At 43.1% G+C, this 21,051-nt stretch overlaps 1 protein-coding gene across 13 annotated transcripts in view; it reads left to right on the top strand.

Annotated features, from left to right (window-relative positions):
- Positions 1-21,051, top strand: part of PXK (PX domain containing serine/threonine kinase like) — a 73,983-nt gene that overhangs the window by 21,724 nt on the left and 31,208 nt on the right. For 11 of the 13 annotated variants that reach the window (XM_036430695.2, XM_036430694.2, XM_036430692.2 and 8 more), the window contains exons 2-4: positions 4,470-4,520; positions 7,088-7,135; positions 16,395-16,581. In XM_036430695.2, the coding sequence (XP_036286588.1) occupies positions 4,470-4,520; positions 7,088-7,135; positions 16,395-16,581 (286 nt within the window). Of the gene's footprint in view, positions 1-4,469; positions 4,521-7,087; positions 7,136-7,169; positions 7,351-16,394; positions 16,582-21,051 lie in introns of those variants that run through there. The other 2 variants (XM_045579002.1, XM_036430701.2) reach the window with 2 other exon arrangements.

Genomic DNA, 21,051 nt, shown 5'->3' with positions numbered 1-21,051 from the left:
GGGGAAAGGCTCAGAAGAGAGAGCTCTATGGAGAGAGCCACACTGAGTCCTCCGTCTGGAGGGTATTTGTCTGAGGTCTCCTGGGAGGATCCCAGGAGAATATTCATCAGTTTTCCAGGCGTGTCCTTTCAGGTCGTGGTCTCCACTGATGGGTTGGAACCAGGACAGAGAGTCATTAGTCAGTGCAGCTGGACTTGAGGTCAGCCATGGTGTCGCTTGTCTGGTTTGTTGGTTTTCTGGGCCTAGATTAGGAAACACAGTGGAGGCCTAGATGTGTTTGATGTGTGTGAGAATCATATTGTTCTGGGGATCTAACCCACATGAGCATCATGCCAGGGGAGGGTCCGAGATGCATGATCAGCGATATGCCAGGGGAGGAAGGGTTACCCTGGGGGTGAGGTCCTTGTGTTCCAGGTTTTACCCATTGCCAGGCCCCTGGGGCTTTCTGCCCTGGTGACCTTCAATCCTGGCCCTTCATCCTTGCTCAGCTTATATCTGTCTGTCTACCGCACCTACATTATAAACTCCTGTGTATATAAGCATAAGGCTGGACTAGGTCTGTGCTTCTTGCTTATTTAAGTATTACCTGGAGAGGCTCTTAAAACTTCTAATTCCTAGGTTTTAATCTAGAGATTCTGATTCAGAAGTCTATGCAAGGCCTGGGAATGTGTATTTTTAACACCCCCTTCCCTGCTATCCAGGGACAGAAAATTTTAACGATCAATCAGGTTTTGGAGGGGTCACCAGATTTGATCTCTTTGGAAAATGCCATCACTGCATATCTATTCCAACTTTTTACTTGATTTCATATATATATATATATATATATATATATATATATATATATACACACACACACACACACACACACACATGTATACACACATATGTTTACACACACACACACACACACACATATATATATATATATATATGTAATTTCAGAGAGTAAGGGAGAGGGCGAGAGAGAGAGAGAGAGAGAGAGAGAGAGAGAGAGAGAGAAAGAGAGAGAGAGAAATCAATGAGAGAGAATCATCCATCGGCTGTCTCCTGATGCTCCCTACTGGGGATTGAGCCCTCAACGTGGGCATGTGCCCTGATGGGGAATTGAATCCGAGATCTCTTGGTTCCTGGGTCAACATTCAACCACTGAGCCACACCAGCCGGACTTTACTTGCTTTCTTAATCATGGGCTTTTCTAGCTGACTGCATATAAAATGCAAAATTCCAACCCTAAAAATCATGAATCTCAGTCTTCTGACTGCTTTCACATTTATTTTTGAATACTTAAGGTTAAACATTTTGAGATAATTATGTATTCATATACAGATGTAAGAAACAATTCAGAGAGATTGCATATATCTATTACCCAATTACTTTCAATGGTTTATCTTATGAAACTGGAGTTGTAAGATAATATAACAACTAGGGCATTAACATCAGTACAATCAAGATACAGACAATTTCCATTGTTAGGGAGGAAAAAATTCTCTGTACCCCCTAAGGTTCTTTTGGCTGGCCCAATAAATTGACATAAGACAGATTAGCAAGAAAAAAAATTTAAGTTTAATAACTATACTTTTTGAGATTCCAGGAATACAGAGTAATTTGCCAAAACTACTGAAGCCATCACCTTAAATATCATCTTCAGTGAAAGACAAAAGAAGATATTGAGGGTAGGGGGAATAAATTGTGGAAGGTTATAGGAAAACTCAGTATACATGGGTAAGATTGTGATAGATTGAAGCCCATGCCTTCTCCATTGATAGTGAAGGCAGGCTGTACAGTGAGGGAAACATCCTTCCTATTGTGAGTATGCTTTACAGAGGGTAACTTCTACTTGGCTTTTCAGAGCTTCTATCTTGTCTTCTAGTTTTTAAAATTAACCAGTCTAAAATAATCAACATTCCAAAAGAGGCATATTGTAGGTGGCAAACTGCTCTCCTTCACCATCAATCTGAGCATCCCTGTGTCTTAGTCTGATCAGGCTGCTATAACTGTATCATAAACTGGCTTGCTTATGGACAACAGAAATTTACTTATCGCAGTCTGGATGCGAGAAGTCCAAGATCAAGGTTCCAGCCTAATCACCTTGTAGTGAGGGTCCTTTACCTGGTTCACAGCTGGCAGCTGCTCGTGTCCTGCCAGTGGAAGGGGAAGGGGCCCCTCTGGAGCCTCTTTGGTAAGGCAGTAATGCCATTATGAGGATTCACTCTCATGGCCTACTAGTAAGTACCTCCCGAAGGCTCCACCTCCTAATACTATCATATTTGGCAGTTATTGTTTAAAGTCTAGGGGACATAAACATTCAAACCATGGCACCTAATTTTGCCTTTCTACAATATTACCTAAAGGAGTCCATTTGCCTGCATGCATCAAAGCCCAGTGAGACGCAAACAGGAGTTTGCAGCAGAGAAAGTCAGGGGTTATTTTTAGGAGGTGGCCCACACCCAGAGTTACAGGTGAGCTAATGCTCCAAGACCTGGCTCCTGATGGCTTCCGGGGGATACTAAATTATACAGGGGGGAAATCATTAGTCATGGTGACTAAGGTAGTTAGAGTCGTGGTATCTACTGATTGGTGGGTGCCAGGGTAGGAGTTCAGGGGTTCCTTGGTCAGTGCATCTGGTCCTGATGTCAGCCAAGGTGTCACGTCATCTGATTTCGTTCTGCTTTTCTGGATCTGGAACTGAAACACAACTGAAGCCTGGATGTGATAGCTAGCTTGACTGATACTCTGTTAATAGACAGAGGGTCAATAGACAGGTGATATTGTTCCTAAGATTATTGATGCTGAGCATAACCTCATTGTCCCGAGGGCTTAATGACTAAGGGAGTGGACATGCATGGAGGCAGGTGAGTCAGGATGCTGGATGGGGCCAATTTGAATCCAAAGGAAAGAAAGAAGAAAAGGTCATATGAAGGAAATGAAGCTTTTTTTTGTGGTTACACTTCTATAGCCACACCCATTTCCCCCCCCCCACTTGTACACTTGTAACCTTCTATTCCATTCTTAACTCTTGGCAACCACTGATCTGTTCACCATATCTATAATTTTGTCATTTCATGAATGACAAATATATATATATATATATATTATACACACACACACACACACACACACACACACACACACACAGATGCATCTTGACCTCTGATGAGATTACATCCCGATAAACCCATCCAAAGTTGAAAACATCAGAAGTTGAAAATGCCTCTAATACACTTAACCTCATAGCTTCTCCCTAGCGTACCTTAAACATGCTCAAACACAGTATTCAAAAACCGCTGGCTGGCAGCACAGTACACATAGAGTATCTGTGATTTACCCTGTGATCCTGGGGCTGACTGGGAACTCACAGCCGCCGACAAGCATCATGAGAAAGTATCACATGCATATTGCTAGCCCAGGGAAAGATAAACATTTATAGCTTGAAGTAGGGTTTCTACTGAATGCTTATTGCTTTCACACCATTGTAAAGTAGAAAGAAAGATCATAAATTAGAGACCATCTGTAGCTTATAATCTTTTGGAATTGGCTTTTTTCACTTAGCATAATTCTCTGGAGATTCATCAAGATGTTGCATGTATTAATAGTTTATTTCTTTTTGTTGCTGAGTAGTATTCCATGCTTTGGATGCAGCAAGGTTTAACCTTTCATGTTAAAGGACATCTGTTTTGTTTCTACTTTGGGGCTCTTAAAATAAAGCTGCTACGAACATCCGTGTACAAGTTTTGTATGAACATAAATTTTTGTTTTGCTGGGCTAAATGCCCAGTGTTGCAATTGCTGGGTTGTATGATAGTTGCATGTTTAATTTTTTAGGAAACTACCAAACTGTGTTTCAGAGTGGCTGTACTATTTACATTCCCATAGACAGTGTATGAGTGATCCAGTTTCTCTATGTCCTAGCCAGCATTTGGTGTTATTATTTTTTGTTTCAGCCATTCTGATAGGTGTAAAATGATATCTCATTGTGGTCTTAATTTGCATTTGCTTGACAACTAGTAATCTTTAACATATTTTCATGTGTTTATTTGCCATCTGTACATCCTCTTGAAAATAATGTATGTTCTCTTGTTGGATGGCGTGTTCTAAAACGCTAAGTCAGCTGTCAGTTGATGGTATTGTTGAGTTCCTCTGTATTTTTACTCGTCTTTTGTTTAGTCGTTCTAGCAATTGCTGAGAGAGGGGTGTTGACATCTCCAACTATAATCGTGGATTTGTCAGTTTCTTCTTCATTTCTTTTAGTTTTTGCTTTACATATTTTGCATCTCTGGTATTTGGTGCATATACATTTAAAATTGACATGTCTTTGCTGGTAGATTATCCTTTTATCTTTACATAATGCCCCTATCTGTCTCTAGTAATTTTCTTTGAAGTCTATCTGATATTTTCACTTATTTTTGATCTTCTGATTTGGGTGTCTTATAAATGAGGCTCTTTTTTTTGTTTGTTTGTTTTTTTTAGGAGTATATCATTCGGGTACAAAGAGGAATATCTGTAGAAAACAGCTGGCAGGTAAGCATTTGTGTGTGTGTGTGTGTGTGTGTGTGTGTGTGTGTGTGTGTGATTAGAAAAATGTTTTAAATTTTTATGCATAAATATAACTCCTATTTTTTTTATATATAAATCTTTAGCTTAAAAAAAGTCTTTGTTGTTGAAAGTATTACCTATGTCCTCTTCCCTCCCCTCCTGACCTCCTTTAGTCCACCCCTAGATCTTTAGCTTTTAGACGTATATTATAAAAGGCTTTTCTATTGTTAGTTATTTGGTTTAGTTTGTATATGATGTTACCATGGAGCGTATCTAGGACTTTGTCCTCTGGCTAGACCCAAAGTAGACTACTTGTTTTGTTCCTACTAGTTAAAACCTCATCCTGTGCAGCCTTGGTTTGGGTGGGGAAGTTAGGGTTCAGTCCACCAGGTAGACAGGTGACACGGTGCCCTAGACATTATACAGTTTGGACACTGCATGTCATGGACTCCCGAGTTCACTTATGGGCATTTCTAGTGCTGGTTCCCTCGTAGGTGTGGCTCCGAGAGAAAATGTCCCGAGTAGATCTAGACGTCTTTCCGATAGACTTGCAGAGGTGGCTGGATTCTGTATGGAGGCCATTTCTTTCCTGTTTTAATCATTATAATTATCTACCCATCTCCTATCTTACCTCATCTTTCACAGCTCAGCTTGACTCTTACCTTTGTTAAAGAACACAATTCCACAGAGTAAATTCGAATCCTAATTGGCTTTGTTAAGTGGTTCATGAACTGGGCAGCATCCCATCTTAACAACTAGAGAGGTGCTCTGATGAGCTGTACAAAACAGGAGGTTCTTACAAGCAGAAGGAGGCTGGGCTAAATTAAAAGAATGGATTATTTCAGGCAAGGACACCTTTTCTTAGGGGAAGGCTGAGTCTTACCAGGCAGATAACCTCCAGTGTTGATCAGGCAATTCCAGACTAACTGATTTAAAATTCCTCTCCTGGGCCCTGGCTCGTGTGGCTCGGTTGGTTGAGTGTTGTCCCATACGCCAAGGACACAGGTTTGATTCCCTAGACCTACTGAATTAAATTCTGGGTGGTAGGGTCCTAGGGGACCTCCAGGTAATTCTTCTGCACATTAACATTTGAGAATCATCAATAATGGTTGAAATCAACCTATTCAACAGTAAAATAATTTATTTCCCAGAGCCTGAAGAGCTAGTAGAACTTGGTTATGGCCTAACCTAGTGATTTTCAACTGGTGTGCCACAAGATTTTTTTTTTTTTAATAGTCTTCTCTACTTAAGTAATATATATATATATATATATATATATATATATATATATATATATTATTGATTTTTTTACAGAGAGAAAGAGAGAGGGATAGAGTTAGAAATATCGATGAGAGAAAGTCATCGATCAGCTGCCTCTTGCACACCCCCTACTGGGGATGTGCCCGCAACCAAGGTACAACCTTGGTACAGCCTGGGACCTTTCAGTCTGCAGGCTGATGCTCTATCCACTGAGCCAAACCGGTTTTGGCTGCCACAAGAATTTTTAAAACATGCAATACCTGACTAGTCAGGAGCACTAACTTATTTTTATTTTATTTTATTGATTTTATATTATTATTATTATTATTATTTTAAAATATATTTTATTGGAAATAATCCATTATTTTAATTTAGCCCAGAGAGAAAGGGAGAGAGATAGAGAGATAGAAACATCAATGAGAGAGAAACATTGACCAGCTACCTCTTGCACACCCCCTACTGGGGATGTGCCTGCAACCAAGGTACATGCCCTTGACCGGAATCGAACCTGGGACCTTTCAGTCCACAGACCGACACTCTACCACTGAGCCAAACTGGTTTCGGCTATTATTCTTTAAGGGGCACTGACTTCTGACAACAGTCAGTACAGCAATAGCCATCTGGTGTGAATGAATCAATATTACACCTTTTTTTTGTGTCAGATTTGCAAAATATATATTTTTTGGTGTGCTGCAGAAATTTAGTAATTAGTTTATGTGTGCTGTGAGATGAAAAAGGAAAGTCACTGGCCTAATCAATGGCATCGGCATAACTAAGAAAGAAGATATAGACAGTGGAAGCTGGGCTGTCTGCCAATAGGGGGACTGAGAATCCGAGAGGTGTGGGCGGGGCTCACTGCCTGCAGGCCTGGACCAGTCTCGGGGTGGTGGGGTCTTAACTGGGGTAAGTTGTAGCCAGTCAAGGATGAAATGGCTTAAAAACTGTCCACCTCCTTAATTTTGATTTTATGTTCAATAAAACTTTTTCTTTTTTTGGTAAATCGTTAAGTCATCTTTCTAGGTGCCTAGTAAGTAAGAAAGATATTTAAATGGTGATTTGCCCTGAAAAGATACATTCTCGCTGTCTCTTACCTGTTGGCGTCTTTTGAGTTTGGCTGGCAGTATGCCATGGCCCAGCCGGCTTGGGCACACTGCTAGGCCTGTTTTCTGGGCCTGTAAGTTAAGGACCTTAGTGCCAGTGCCCAGGCTCTAGGATGCCAATAAATACTAAATAAGAAAATGAAAAGAGATGGTCTTTGCTGAATTAAAACATCACTGTCTTGTCTCTTACAGATTATTAGGAGATACAGTGATTTTGATTTGCTGAACAACAGCCTGCAGGTAAGTCTCTTTTAGAACACGAACCTTGAGATGTCTTAGAAACCAGTTGGAAATGACAATATCAGGAACAAGAAATTAGCAGGTTTCCCTGGCACACAGAACAGATGTCGTGTGGCTCTAAAAATGAACTTTTGGGAACAAACATGACTTACAATAGTGACCCTGTAACCGCGTACCTCTAGGCAACACTGCATCCTGTACCGCAGCGATGGGATGTGAGTTATCTCCCTTTCTCAGGTCTGGGATCAGTGCGTGCATTGTTAGAATTGTTCACTTAGATGGAGCCGGAACTCCCTCTGATGCTGTCTCTAAACCAGGCTGCATAGTCAGCATTGCAGGTCAACGTTCAGTACTAACTTTTCGGTGTAACTTTTTCTCTTAAATATATAGCTCTAAATCCCTTCGATGTACATGTCGCCAACTTGGTGGCCATGATGGAGAGAGATGAGCTGCAAAGTCTTTGGAGACCCAGCCAGTGCTGGTAATGACCAAAGGGTCCTGGAGGGGCTTTTGTACTGAGGGAAATAGTGGCAGTTCCACCGTGTCCTCTCCTGGCAGATTGGTCTTCAGGTGCCGTGGGTTACTGAACACCATTGGGTTGTGTCATAGCTCAGAGTTGACTGGTTACACAAAATCCTTTAAACCTGAGCCAGGGCACTTGGCTTCTTACCAGCTCAGCTGGGAGGTGAAGGACTGCTCCCTTCTTTGGTGAGCTAGCCATCGTCACTTAGTCCGAGTGACCTCTGGTCCTGTCCAGGAAGGACAGGCCTGCTGGCTGGGAGGGAGCATAATGCTTCCTTTCCATCAAAAGGCCATGTTGAGGCAGTTGATCGATGATTCTCTCTCATCAATGTTTCTAACTCTCTATCCCTCTCTCTTCCTCTCTGTAAAAAAATCAATAAAATTGCCGAAACCAGTTTGGCTCAGTGGATAGAGCATCAGCCTGCAGACTGAAAGGTCCTGGGTTTGATTCCGGTCAAGGGCATGTACCTTGGTTGCGGGCACATCCCCAGTAGGGGGTGTGCAAGAGGCAGCTGATCGATGATTCTCTCATCGATGTTTCTAACTCTCTCCCTCTCTCTTCCTTTCTGTAAAAAATCAATAAACTATATATTTTTAAAATCAATAAAATATATATTTTTAAAAAAAGGCCATGTTGAAGCACATGTAACGTCCACACTTTGACATTATTTACAACACCGCTAAAAGTGTGACTGTCTTATTTGCCTTGCGGTAGAGTTGGCCTGAGTATTCGCAAGCCTTTATGTAGTTGCCATATGGCCATGCATTTGACACATGTCGTCTTTTAAAATTTTAATTCTAGAATGACCACTTTAAATCTCCAAATAGAATATTGGCAGAGATTGAATTCTCCTAGTAGATGGGTTTAGTTGGTTTCCTGTATGAGTTTTAATAGCATGTTATTTGCTGTAAGACAAAAAGCTGGGCCTGGAGGGACACTGCAGATAAGGCACCAACCAAGTGCAGTTCATTGCAGCCATGGACTGTCTCCCAACCCTTCTAGACAGCCCCACGGTGGGGTGAGCGTTTGAGGGCTAACATTGAGCCTACTGTGGGGTTTAACCTTTATGAGCAAGTTTTAAAGAAGGGGGAGTCATCTTTGTACAGTATTTACTATTCAGCCAGGGCTGAGGAAGAGATGTGGGAGAAATATTTCTCAAATTGAAATTGCCCAGGCCCAGCCCCTAAGAATGGGTTGAGGAAGAGGGTTTTATCTCCTATTTGGAGATATAAGGTTGAATGTCTGTGACTATTAAATTATGGCCTTTTTAATATAATAGAACTTTTTTTTTTTTGTTTTGCTTCAGTGTAATTTTTCCTTTTAAAATGGTTACTACGTGCATCTTACTTTAAATGCAAATATTCATGTGTATTGATGTTGGCTTGTATTGGGCAGGATATGGCCAGACAGCATTTCAAGTGGGAGGTTTTTCTGAATCCAAATAAACAAACAGAAGAAAGTACATACAGCTTTTTGGCAACAAAATACTTTCAAAACAGCCTCTATAAAACAGACCAAAAGTATTCCAAAACCACAGACTAAGACTGTGACCATGATTTCCAGTGTCTGATTACCCTTCTGATAGATAATGAGTTCCTGCTGAAGAAAGAGAAATATAATACACACAGAGTTGTCTTGAGTTCAATAGGAAAAATGCCTGAGTAAAAAAAAGAAAAGAAAAAGAAGCAGGATGTAAAATTACACATGCAGTAGAGTTTAATTACATGAAATGTTTAGAAAAAAGATTGGAAGGACATACTCCAAAATGTTAACCATGGTGAGCCCAGTGGTAGGTTTATGGGTTATGTTTTTTTTTGGTTCTTTATACTGTTCTGTACTTTCAAAGTTCTCTATAAATAAGCACATGTAAGCTAAAACACATACACACACACACACACACACACACACGCACACGCATATACAGAAAAGCTGCACTTCCCCACTTTATATAATGAGCATATTTGTGGTAATAGTGAAGAATAATCACCGCCATATTTTAAAGTCAATATTGAGTTAATGATCATCTAGGGCTGCAATTTTCAACTGGTGAGCCACAAGGATTTTTTTAAAATATATTTTTATTTATTTCAGAGAGGAAGAGAGAGGAAGAGGGAAAGAGAGAGATAGAAAAACATCAATGTGAGAGAAAAACATCCATCAGTTGCCTCCTGCATGCAACCTGACCGGGGATTGAACCCACAACCTGGGCATGTTCCTTGACTGGGAATCACACCAGCAACCTTTTGGTGTATGGACAATGCTCAACCAACTGAGTCATACTAGCCAGGGCTCCACAAGAATTTTTAAAACATGCAATACCTTACTATTTTCTCAAGGGTACTGACCTCTTTTCCCTTTGGCCAATAAAAAAATGACAACAGCCAACACAAAAATAGTTATTTGATGTGAAGGAATCAAAATTATACCTATTATTTTTGGTAGATCCGCAAAAAAAATATGTTTTTTTGTTGTTGTTGTGCTGCAGAATTTTTGTGATTAGTTTGTGTGCTATGAGATGGAAAAGGTAGAAAATTGCTTATCTAGGAAGACAGCATACCAGAAAGAACAAGAATAAAGCAGGAGTTAAAATGACAGGAACTGGGTAGAGAGCCCCCAGGCATGAGGAGGAACCCAGGCTCTGTCCTCTACCACCTCAGACTACTTTCCTCTCCTGGTCCTCACTTCCCCCTCTGAACTGAAATAAGAATTAACTGACCAGCCGACTCCCAGAGGTAGCCAGGTGACTTCTCAGGTCTGTTGTAGCACGAAAGTTTTGTTATTTGAATTTTACTGCCCATTGCTGACATAGGAGAGACTCTCCTTTATACACTAAGGGGAATTGGGACAAACTGAGGCCCTGTTGAGAGTGTAGAACTCCCTAGAATATTCATGGGGATATGCTTGAAGGCAATGTGTAGATTTTTAAGATCTGATACAGAAGTGAGAGACTAACAGATTCAGAGTTTGAAGGTTTTTCCTCCAGACAAGAGCTAGTTTTCTTGAAACTGTAATATAGCTTATCATATAATGTAGAGGCATCCACTGTCCCAGCAAGGGGCCATTATGGGTTTTAGACGATGTCTCCCATTAGTCTTGCCATTCTGCAGGTGTTATGAGTGGAAATTTGTGGGACTTCTTGCTGCCTTTCTTGTTCCCTTTCCCTTATACCAGGAACTCAAGAAGGAATCCACGGGGCACGTTAAAGAGGAAAGCGAGGGAAAACGGGATGATGGGGAGTCAGGGCTTTGAGTCACCAGTGAGGTTTCTAGGAAATCGCTGGCTTAGTGACCTCATCACCAGTGTGTTAGTGTCTCTCTCCCTCCCTTCTAATCAGTCAGTGCATTCTAAACTTTATATGCTGAGATTGGAAAGCATTTCAGAAATTCTAGGAGAAAACTGAAAGAGAAAATAAGTCTCTTAAATGCTAATCTTTTTTAAAAGACAAGATTGAAAAATGACACGCACACACATTGCACAGTTTCAGTGCTTTTAGGAATGTTTATTGTGCGATTGTACAGTGGGGCAGGAAAACACCTCCAGTGTGTCCAGCAGACTGACACAGCAGGGACACTGTGATCGCAGCTGCGGGCAAAGGACTCTGTTACCCGATGATTTGGAAGAGCTGATGGTATGCCGGGCAGATCAATACATTTTCCTAAAGTGAAATGAAGCTTGAGAAAATAGATTAGTAGAAGCTTGGAAGCCACAAGGTTTGAAATAGATACAGTAGAAAATTCATTCTCACATCCCCACCATGAATGAAAAATAACCCTACTGAGGTTTGAATCGGATATGAGGTGTCTCTCCATTCTGAGATGTGGGATTCTCCTGGGTACACTGTTGGTCAGGTACCCAGAGCAGGCAAATGTGCAGATGCCTGTTAATGGGATTTCAAAAAATCTTTGCTGTGTATATGATCAGCTTGATAAGCAAAAAGGGTTTCCTTTTTTTTTTTTAATTGAAAAAAAGTAATAGTTGAGCAATGAAATAATTTCATAGTGTAGAAATAAAGATTAATTGACCAACCCACTCCCAGAGGTAGCCATTCTCAAGCAGGTGGAATGAGTCGTTTTTAGACATTTATTGAGCATATATATCGATGTCCTGAATGAGTGCACACACACACACACACACACACACACACACACATACACACCAGATTATATTCTGCAACTTAATAAGAGAGTCTTAAAAATAAAGAAATCAGTTGTGTTTTCATTAATGTATCACCTTTGATTACCCTCTATTACTTAAGTAGAGGCGCATGGTGCACGAAATTCGTGCATGGGTAGGGTCCCTAGGCCTGGCCAGCAATCAGGGCTGATCAGGGCCTTCCAGCTGCTGGCTGGGCCTCCCTTTCCTGGCTGCTGGCAGGGGCTTTCCTTTGTTCCGCACCACCCCCTGGTGGTCAGCACACGTCATAGTGAGCGATCGAACTCCCGAGGGGATACTTCCTAGGCTTTTATATATACAGATGCTCCTGAAAACATAATAAAGTAACTGGCTTAGATGTATACCGGCTGAGTGATGTGCTTTCTTCATTAATGTGATTTTTATTCTGCTACTAAAGAATGCTCTTAGGTAAGGCTCCATTGTGTGAATAAGGAAAACAACCTGCAATGTGTGTTCTACCGGCAGTGAATTATGCCACAGTAGAAAATTCACTGTAAATGTGCCCTGCCATACTTTCTTATTTGAGAAATAGGCAGTTTGGAATTGTCAGTCAACCTTTTCATCTTGTCCAATATCAAGTTCAAGGTCTTCATTATTATTTGAAAAATACAGGGTGGAACAGGCTAAGTTAGGTTTGCCCACAAGAATGGTTTAGATTACAGCCTTGTCTGAATTCAGGACAGCCTTCTCTTTAGACCTTCCCCTTAGTATGCATGCCACTTGCACTGCCCTAATCTAAGCACAAGTGTAGAATAAAGTAATTATACTCATTTAATTAAGGTATTAATCTGACGCTTTGTTTTTAAGTACGAAAAATAGACTTTAAAGTTTTAAATGATGAGGAAAATGATAGTATGTTGAGCACCTGTATTCATTTTTCTCTTCTCCCAAAGCCACTCTTAAACAGTAAATTTGTCTGACATGCGCTCGCCTATGTGCAAGCACACACACACACTCACACACACATATCACAAGGACAAATAGGAGAGGAGAAAATTACAACAAAACATTTGAAACTAAAAATCTAGCAGATGAGAACTAACCAATTAATCGGGTTTGGGAAGGCAGAATTCTGACATGGGGGGTGAATTACCCCACTGGGTCCAATTTACACACAGAACCTCCAAAAGTTTTAGCAATTGACACCACTGGTGCTGCCTCCAGTGTGGGCCAAGGTCAAGCTAAATTCGGGAGTTGAAAACATGTTTAAGAAGCAGTCAGGCTCCCAAATCATCCCCATATGAGCATCTTATACCTGCCCTCCCTCCAGCAGAAAACTGGACCTTTATTCCCAGGAGAGGTCAGAGCAGGTTTTGGACTGGATAATGTAGGCACAGTTGAAAATATTTACATAATAAACAGGTGCATGGACCCAGCACCCAGCCCTCCTCCTCTGTCCAGTTACCTTCTTCCTCTCAGCTCCCAGCATACTGGCACTTACACTTCTGGACAGGAGACAGAAGATTCTTTTGAGGGGTCTGCCCAGCCTAAGAGGAAAGAGCTAAACACTCAAGACTAAACACTAAGGTCACACCTTCTCCCAATGAAACAGCTGAGTGAGGTCATGTGCTACAGTAAAGCCCACAGCAGACAAGCCCAGCCCCTCACCCAGAGCTCATACAAGCAGACACTTTTAACATGAAAGTTAACAACCAAATCAAACAGGAAAACAAACAAACAAACAAACAAACAAAAACGTAAGGAAGCAGAATATATGCAGTAAGAGGAACATTTCAGCCCTTGCCAGTTTGGCTCAGTGGATAGAGTGTTGGCCTACGGATTGAAGGGTCCAGGTTTGATTCTGGTCAAGGGCACATGCCCAGGTTGCGGGCTCAACCCCCAATTGAGGGCGTGCAAAAGGCAGCCAGTCATTGCAGGAGGCAGCTGATCAATGATTCTCATCATTGATGTTTCTGTCTCTCCCTCTCCTTTCTTCTTTGAAATCAATAAAAAATACATATATATATATTTTTTTTTAAAGGAGAAGAAGAAGATTCAGGCACTTCAGAAAAATTATTTTATAATTTCAGAGAGATAAGAAATTGTATTAAATTCAGGATGCTATTTGGGGACAGGGAGAGAAGAGTGCTTAAAAATAAAAACGATAATAGTAGAAATGAAAACTTTAGAAGGGATGAAAGATAAAGGAAATATCCCAGAAAACTTTTTCAGTAGGAAAAAAAAAAAAAAAAAAAAAAAAAAAAAAAAAAAAAAAAAAGGTTAACAAAAGTGGAAAATAGGAGAGAAAAGGTAAGACTAGAGAATTAGCTCAGAAGGTCCAATATTGGAAAACAGGAATTCCAAGAAAAGAAAGCAAAGGGCATGGAGGGGAAGAAGTAATGCCATGATACAAGAAAATACCAAAGAGTGTAAGAATATTAGCTGTATTGGTTTCTAGAATGAAAGGGCTGAGTATTGAGCAGAGAGATGAAGGTAGGCCCACATGAAGGCACATGGAATTCACAAACTGAAGTCAAAGAGACAGTCCTAAAAGCTTATACAGAAGGAAAAACAAAACAGAATCTGGAATTTTGAACCTTTAGCAGCACCAGAAACCAGAAGACAGTTATTATGCGAAGAGGTCAGACCTCAGCGTACTGCTTGCCGTTTCCAAAGAAATGACCCGGAGGACTGGCTGTGAGAGACGTGGGTTTATGAGGACTTACATGCGCACCAGTGGTGCTGCTGGCGGGTGAAGCTTCCTGCAGCACAGGCTTCTCAGCACCGGCAATACAGAGCACAGAAACCAAAGCACAGGGGCCACTGGTGAGGGCGTGGGGGGCATGGGGGGGGGGGGGGCGCATACTTGCACGCAAGCTGAGTGAGATCAAAACCGAGCTGTTTCTCTGCAGTAGTTCACAGTCTGGGTTCACTGTAGACGCAGTTTCTCTTTGGCCATGTCTTGACCGAGGAGCTGGCCAGGCTCCCGGGTCAGTCCCACAGCACTCTCACAGATGGCCTCCACTGTGTTCCATGCAGGGGAGGGGGGGGAAGTTGGAGCTTGGGAAGAGGCCCATGTTCTCACCTACCAGACAGCAATAAAGTGTTTCTTAATCATCGACAGAATTACCTATGTCCCCCACTTACCCCCTCTTTGTCCCTCTCCACCCAGCCCCAGCCCCACTCCAGCCTTCATCACACTATTGTCTATGTCCCCGGGCTATACATACACAGTATGCATATACGTTCTTTGGTTAATTTCTTCCCATCCTCTCCTCTTCCTCCTCTATGAGATCTTTCAGTCTGTTCTATGCATCAATAAAGTAATGCTTAGGCCATTGTGGCTCAGTGGTTGAGCATCAACTATGAACCAGGAGGTCATGGTTTGATTTCTGATCAGGGCATATGCCCTGGTTGCAGACTCGATCCCCAGTGTGGGGCGTGCAGGAGGCAGCCAATCAATGATTCTCTCTCTCTCTCATCATTGATGTTTCTATCTCTTTCTCTCTCTCCCTTCATCTCTGAAATCAATTTTTAAAAATATCTATTTTTTTAAAATTGTTCTCTTTAAAAAAAGAAGAAAGTAATGCTTAAAAATTCTGAAGAAAAAATATTTTCAACTTAGAATTCCACATCAAGACTTGCTATCAATCAAGTGGTAGAGGAAAGACAAATCTAGACACGCAGGTTTTCAAAAACTTGTCCCCCTTTTGGGAAGTCTACAGAGGATAGCTCCACCAAAAATAAAGGGAATATCTAAGAAAAAGGGTGGCTTTGGAAATGGGATCACAGGAGGAAGGCGCATGCGCCTCCAGCATGGTGGTGAGGGGAGGGCCCAGGATGCCAGCAGGAGGTGTAGGGACCGACAGTCCTGCCCGAAGCAGGTTGGTGGGTTCTGGAAGGTACTTCTCAGGAAGATGAAATCGATGCGTCTCTGCATGTGAATGTGTTGAGAAAGGCATAGCCAAGAGTTCGAGGTTGAATAGAAAACCAAGAAATAGAAAGGAAGCATGTTAGCATAGTAGTCATGGCATTTGGGCTCTGTTCTGAATATCATTACCTAATGTAAACATGAGTACTGCACTCAGTAGAGTTATAACTATATTGGAATGATTAGTGACAGGGGGTGAGGTCAGGATAGTGAAAGAACTTAATCCTCATTTTCCATGCTAGGAAACATAGATGATGCCTAAAAATTATAAATGGAGATATAAAAATCTCAACATTCCCCACTGCCAAAAGATTGGCTGAAAGAATTGAACATGACTGTCTCCAGGGTTTGGGGAACGGATATGTCATCTGGTGTTGAGGATGAGGGAGGGATGCCATGAGACTGTGAATAATAATACAAAAAGAACTGTTTGACTCTTGAAATTACATTCATATGTAAGGTTGATAAAAAGAAAAACACTTTAAAAATCAAGTTTCATAGTTGCTTTGCGTAATGCAATATTTTATGAATTCTAAGATGTATATTTTTTTCCACATTTTTATATCACTAAAATTAGGATGCATCTTGACATCTGTGGTGTCTTAGACGTAATGTAATACAATGGCTCGGGATTCTGGTATTATGTCTTATTTGGGAATGACCTGAGTATAATCCTTTTTTCTTAATTTAAGATTGCAGGCCTAAGTCTACCTCTTCCTCCCAAGAAATTGATTGGTAACATGGATCGTGAATTCATAGCCGAGAGGCAGAAAGGTCTCCAGAACTATCTCAACGTTATCACCACAAATCACATCTTGTCTAATTGTGAGCTGGTTAAGAAATTTTTAGATCCAAACAACTATTCCGCAAACTACACTGGTAAGCAGAGGGACCTGTGCTTTGCTAGAGATAAAACATGTGGCAGAAACTCTTATTTCCAAATGGGAGGATGTGTATGTTTGTTATAGGGCATTATTCACATACTAATTCTTGCCTGATTGTAATGTACTGAAATGTATAGAAAGAAGATAATTACTTCTAACATGTTTGTAATGTCTGCACAGAAAAATCTGGAAGAGAAGTAATTGTGTCTGTGTCCTTACAGTCTTGTCTTTGTTAACTTCCCTGACAGAATAGCGAGTAAAGAAGCCATGGTGATCTATACAGTAATCAATTGATTTGTATTTGGCTCCATTTTTGTATTTATAGCTGTACAGTGTGTCTGGTTTTTCTCGGAATTACTGAACAAAACAGTGGCTCTGAAGGGTCCTGCCGGTGTTCTCAGTCTTCCACCAGGATTGACTCAGTGCAGAGCATGAGGAGGAGATAGCTCCCTGGACCAGGCGGCAGCCAGGGGAGCGAGGTGGGAAGGGCACCGATTCCACACAAAGCTGACATCACTAACCTGAGCCTGTGTCCGCCGAACTGGTGATTACATGTTGAATTCACTCTGGCGTGGCCTTGAACAGACCAATGGGAATCATTGTAGAACTGAGCTAATGATTAGAATTCAGATGACTTGTTAGCGCTAAATCATGCTTAAGAGTCTTTCTAAGTGGAACTCTGTGTGTTAATAATAGATAGTTTACACGCTAGTTTTTGGGGGCTCATACACTACCTTTGAAGCAATTTGTGGGAGGCACTTTGATTCCTGTTTCAGAGAGAGGGAAGTAGAGGCCTGCTTGTCAGGCACCAAATTTTTCTGCATAACAGAACCACGTGGGGAGCTTTACAGAATCCTGATACCTAACCACACTCTGCAGGGCAGCTTCTGGTTTTATTGCTGTTTTTATCGATTTTAGAAATAGAAGGGAAGGAAGGAAGGGGGTAGGGAGAGGAGAGAGAGAGAGAGAGAGAGAGAGAGAGAGAGAGAGAGATTGTTGTTCCACTTATTTATGCATTCATTGGTTGATTCTTGTATGTGCCTACCTAGGGATCAAGCCCTCAACCTTAGCATATTGGGACGATGCTCTAACCAGTTGAGCTCCCCAGCCAGGGCTGCTGGGGCAAGGCTGGGTGCTAGGGGAGCAGGCTGGAGGAATACACCCTCCCTGCTCTCCGGGAGCTTGTACCAGAAGTATATTGAGTCACCTGGAGTCAGAGCTGGAAGGGATCTTAGAGCAGCCACATCAAGACCTACCCACTCATTTTCTAGGTGAGAGGCCCCAGGAGGGAAGGCCTTGCCTAGGATAGCACATTTGCATGACTTTGTGAGTACAGTGTTTGAGTGTTTTCCGATTAAAATGTTGCTCAGCCTAGCCGGTTTGCCTCAATGGATAGTGCATCGGCCTGCAGACTGAAGGGTCCCAGGTTCCATTCCGGTCAAGGGTTGCGGGCTCAATCCCAATAGGGGCCAAGTAAAAGGCTCTCTCTCATCATTTTGTCTCCCTCTCCCTTCATCCCTGAAATCAATACAAATATAAACAAACAAACAAACAAATAAATAAATAAAACACTGCTAAGACCTAGAAGGTTGTCTGATCCCTAGATCTCCTTCTAGGGTACCTCTCTCATGCTGCCAGTGTCCTTGACCTCCCCCACCCCCTCGCTCCCTCAGCAAGGTGCATAGTCAGGAGTCCAAAGCAGGAGGACAAGAAGGCCGCTCAGAACCCAAATACGAACTGCCATGATGAGAGGACAGACACATCCTGTGATGGAGAAGTAGCAGCTAGTGGCTGTTTTCAGAGAAATGCTGATTTATTTCTCCCTTTAAGTGAACTGTCGGAACTTGTCTAGCCTTTGGGCTGACTCACCAGTAGTCTCCGGAACGGGATGCCCAGGCGCCCAGCCTCCTCCTCTGAGCCATTCCCCAGCAAGCCGGCGGACTTGTCCAGGCTCCCCCAAACCCAGCGGTTCATCACTCTCTGGGGGGTTGTGAGGTGCTCCTTTGAATTAGGGAATCTAATTGAGGACCAGCTATTGCACAGGGGGAACAAGTACCTCCCGGTCGAGGGGTTTGTGTAGACACACACACACACACACACACACAGCCCCCTTATTTGATTCACAAGGCACTTCTGTCATGTAAAAGGCTCATTGCTTTTGTAGCCATCTTCCCACTCAAACCTCAGACTCCCTCAGAGTACGGGGGGTTTAATGTCCACACAGAAGGCAGTTGGACCAGAAACAGGAGGCCTGGATCCTAGTTCCAGCTTGGTGGTCAGCAGCATTTCCCCTCTGGCTTCAGGGTCCAGGCCTATGAAACAAGAGTTGGGGGAAGGGATAGCGACAGAGGAGTGATGAAGCTCCCTCTGGTCTTAAAGCCCCAGGAATCCCTCAATAGCTCGATAGTGGTAGGCTCCCGGATAAAAAGAGGGAAGGAGAGGTTACATTCAGACTAGGCAGGATGGATTGGAGAAGATGTTGGATGTGCAGGCCTCTGCAACACCACTTCCTGTAGATTAGTGGCCTGGAGCCCAACTGCACGACTTGGGGGGGGGGGGGGGGGGGGTGTCAGTGTTAGTTCCCTGTCGTCATCCCATGGGGCTGAGAAGTCTGAGCTCTTTGGGAAGCACAGGCATTTACTGAGTCTGAATCATCCTCCCCCCCCCCCCCCCCCCCCCCCCCCCCCCCCCGCCCCGTGTCTATCAGTGCTAAAGGAATAGAAGCCAGATGCCGTCTTTTTCATGGCTTTCAAGTTCTAAGAGGAGAGAGCATCCACACCCATTGAACATGTTTGGGACCTTTAGTTCTCGCAGCATGAAACTCCTACTGTGTGCCAGATGCCAGGAGGAGGAATACAGTGACAAGGAAGGAATAATCTCTCTCCCACCCCACCCCCACCCCCTGCAGGGAGAAGACTATGGCAGGGTAAATGGGGCAGCACCTTGGAGGGGGTGTTGGAGAGGGAGTAGGATTGCAGATTATTTATTTATTTATTTATTTTAAATCTTCACTCGATATTTTCCCATTGATTTTTAGAGAGAGTGGAGAGACAGAGAGAAATATCAATGTGGGAGAAGCACATGGATTGGTTGGCTCCTGCATGAGCCTGACCAGGGCCCAGGTGGGTTGTGGATGATCTAGATCTGAAGATGGAGGAAGGCTTCCCCGAAGAGCTGATACCTACAGGGAGACCAGAGGGATGAGCTGAAGTCAGCCAGGTCCAGAGGCAGGAGCGGAGCTCCAGGGGAGAGGGGCATTTCCCTATGGCTTTACCCAGACTAAGGTGTACCCTTCCTGCCGATGTTTCTGGTCTGGTAGAAGAGAGTGGCCTGTGAGCGAACCCCGAAGGAGAGGGACAGGTGCAGCTCTGGGAGTGTGCCAGGAGGGAGGGAAGGAGGACTTCTGGCCAAGGGAGCAGGAAGTTTGGGCTGAGCCTCAAAGGACAGATGAGCAAGAATGGAAAATGCTGAGGGGTGGGGCCACGCCAGTCTGCAGGGGCTGAGGGAGGCAGATCTGTGTGTGAAGACGGAGCCAGAGCCAGGTTGTGCGCTGGGCTGAGAAGCTTGGTCTTGACTTGGTAAGGAGATGAGGTGCCAATGGAGGCTTCTGAGCTGAGGAATGGATTCTTAGGATTGAAGTGTGTTGCTGAGTCTGGGGTGGGGGGATTAAAATTGGGAGCATAGAAGTCATGTAATTTACTTGACAATAAGTCATAGTTGAGTGGAAAGGAAATGTCTCTCTACAATTCCCGAATAAAAGCTGTTTCCTAGTCCTCAACTTACCAGTAACAAAGCTAGCACATTCCATTTGTTCACAGCTATTACCCCATTTCTAAAACACTGTACACTGCACAGTGACATACAGTGAATGTCCTTGACTAGTGAGTCACTGTTAGGTTTGAACAGACTGTCCTTCACAGTCTCTTAGAATGACATGGTACTGCATTTAGAAAGTATTTTTCACTAGAGGCCTGGTGCGTGAAATTTGTCTGCTGTTGGTGGTGGGGGAGGGGGGGGGTGGTGGTGTCCTCAGCCCGGCCTGTGCCTCTAGAAGTCTGGGAGACCTTGGAGAATATCCATGGAGGTGGGAGAGGATATTACCTCCACTGCCTCTGTGCTCGCCAGCCATGAGCCCAGCTTCTGGCTGAGCGGCACTCCCCCTGTGAAGTACACTGACCAGTAGGGGGCAGCTCCTACATTGAACAGGATCATACGGAAAGCAGCTCTTCTACATCCCCTGAAAGATCCCAGATTGTGAGAGGTCACAAGCCAGGCACAGGGATCCCACTGGTGCATGATCGGGGCTGGGAAGGGATGTGGGAGGTTGGCTAGCCAAGGAGGGACCACAGGAGGGCTCCAGGGCATGTCTGGCCTGTCTCTCTGAATCCCGAATGGCCAGACCCCAGCAGCAAACCAACCTACTACCGTAGTTGGAGTGTCTGCCCCCTGACCGTCAGTGCATATC

Source organism: Pipistrellus kuhlii, unplaced genomic scaffold (genome assembly GCF_014108245.1).
Source record: "Pipistrellus kuhlii isolate mPipKuh1 unplaced genomic scaffold, mPipKuh1.p scaffold_m20_p_11, whole genome shotgun sequence".
Taxonomy (NCBI): domain Eukaryota; kingdom Metazoa; phylum Chordata; class Mammalia; order Chiroptera; family Vespertilionidae; genus Pipistrellus; species Pipistrellus kuhlii.
This window is presented reverse-complemented; position numbering and strand designations above follow the sequence as displayed.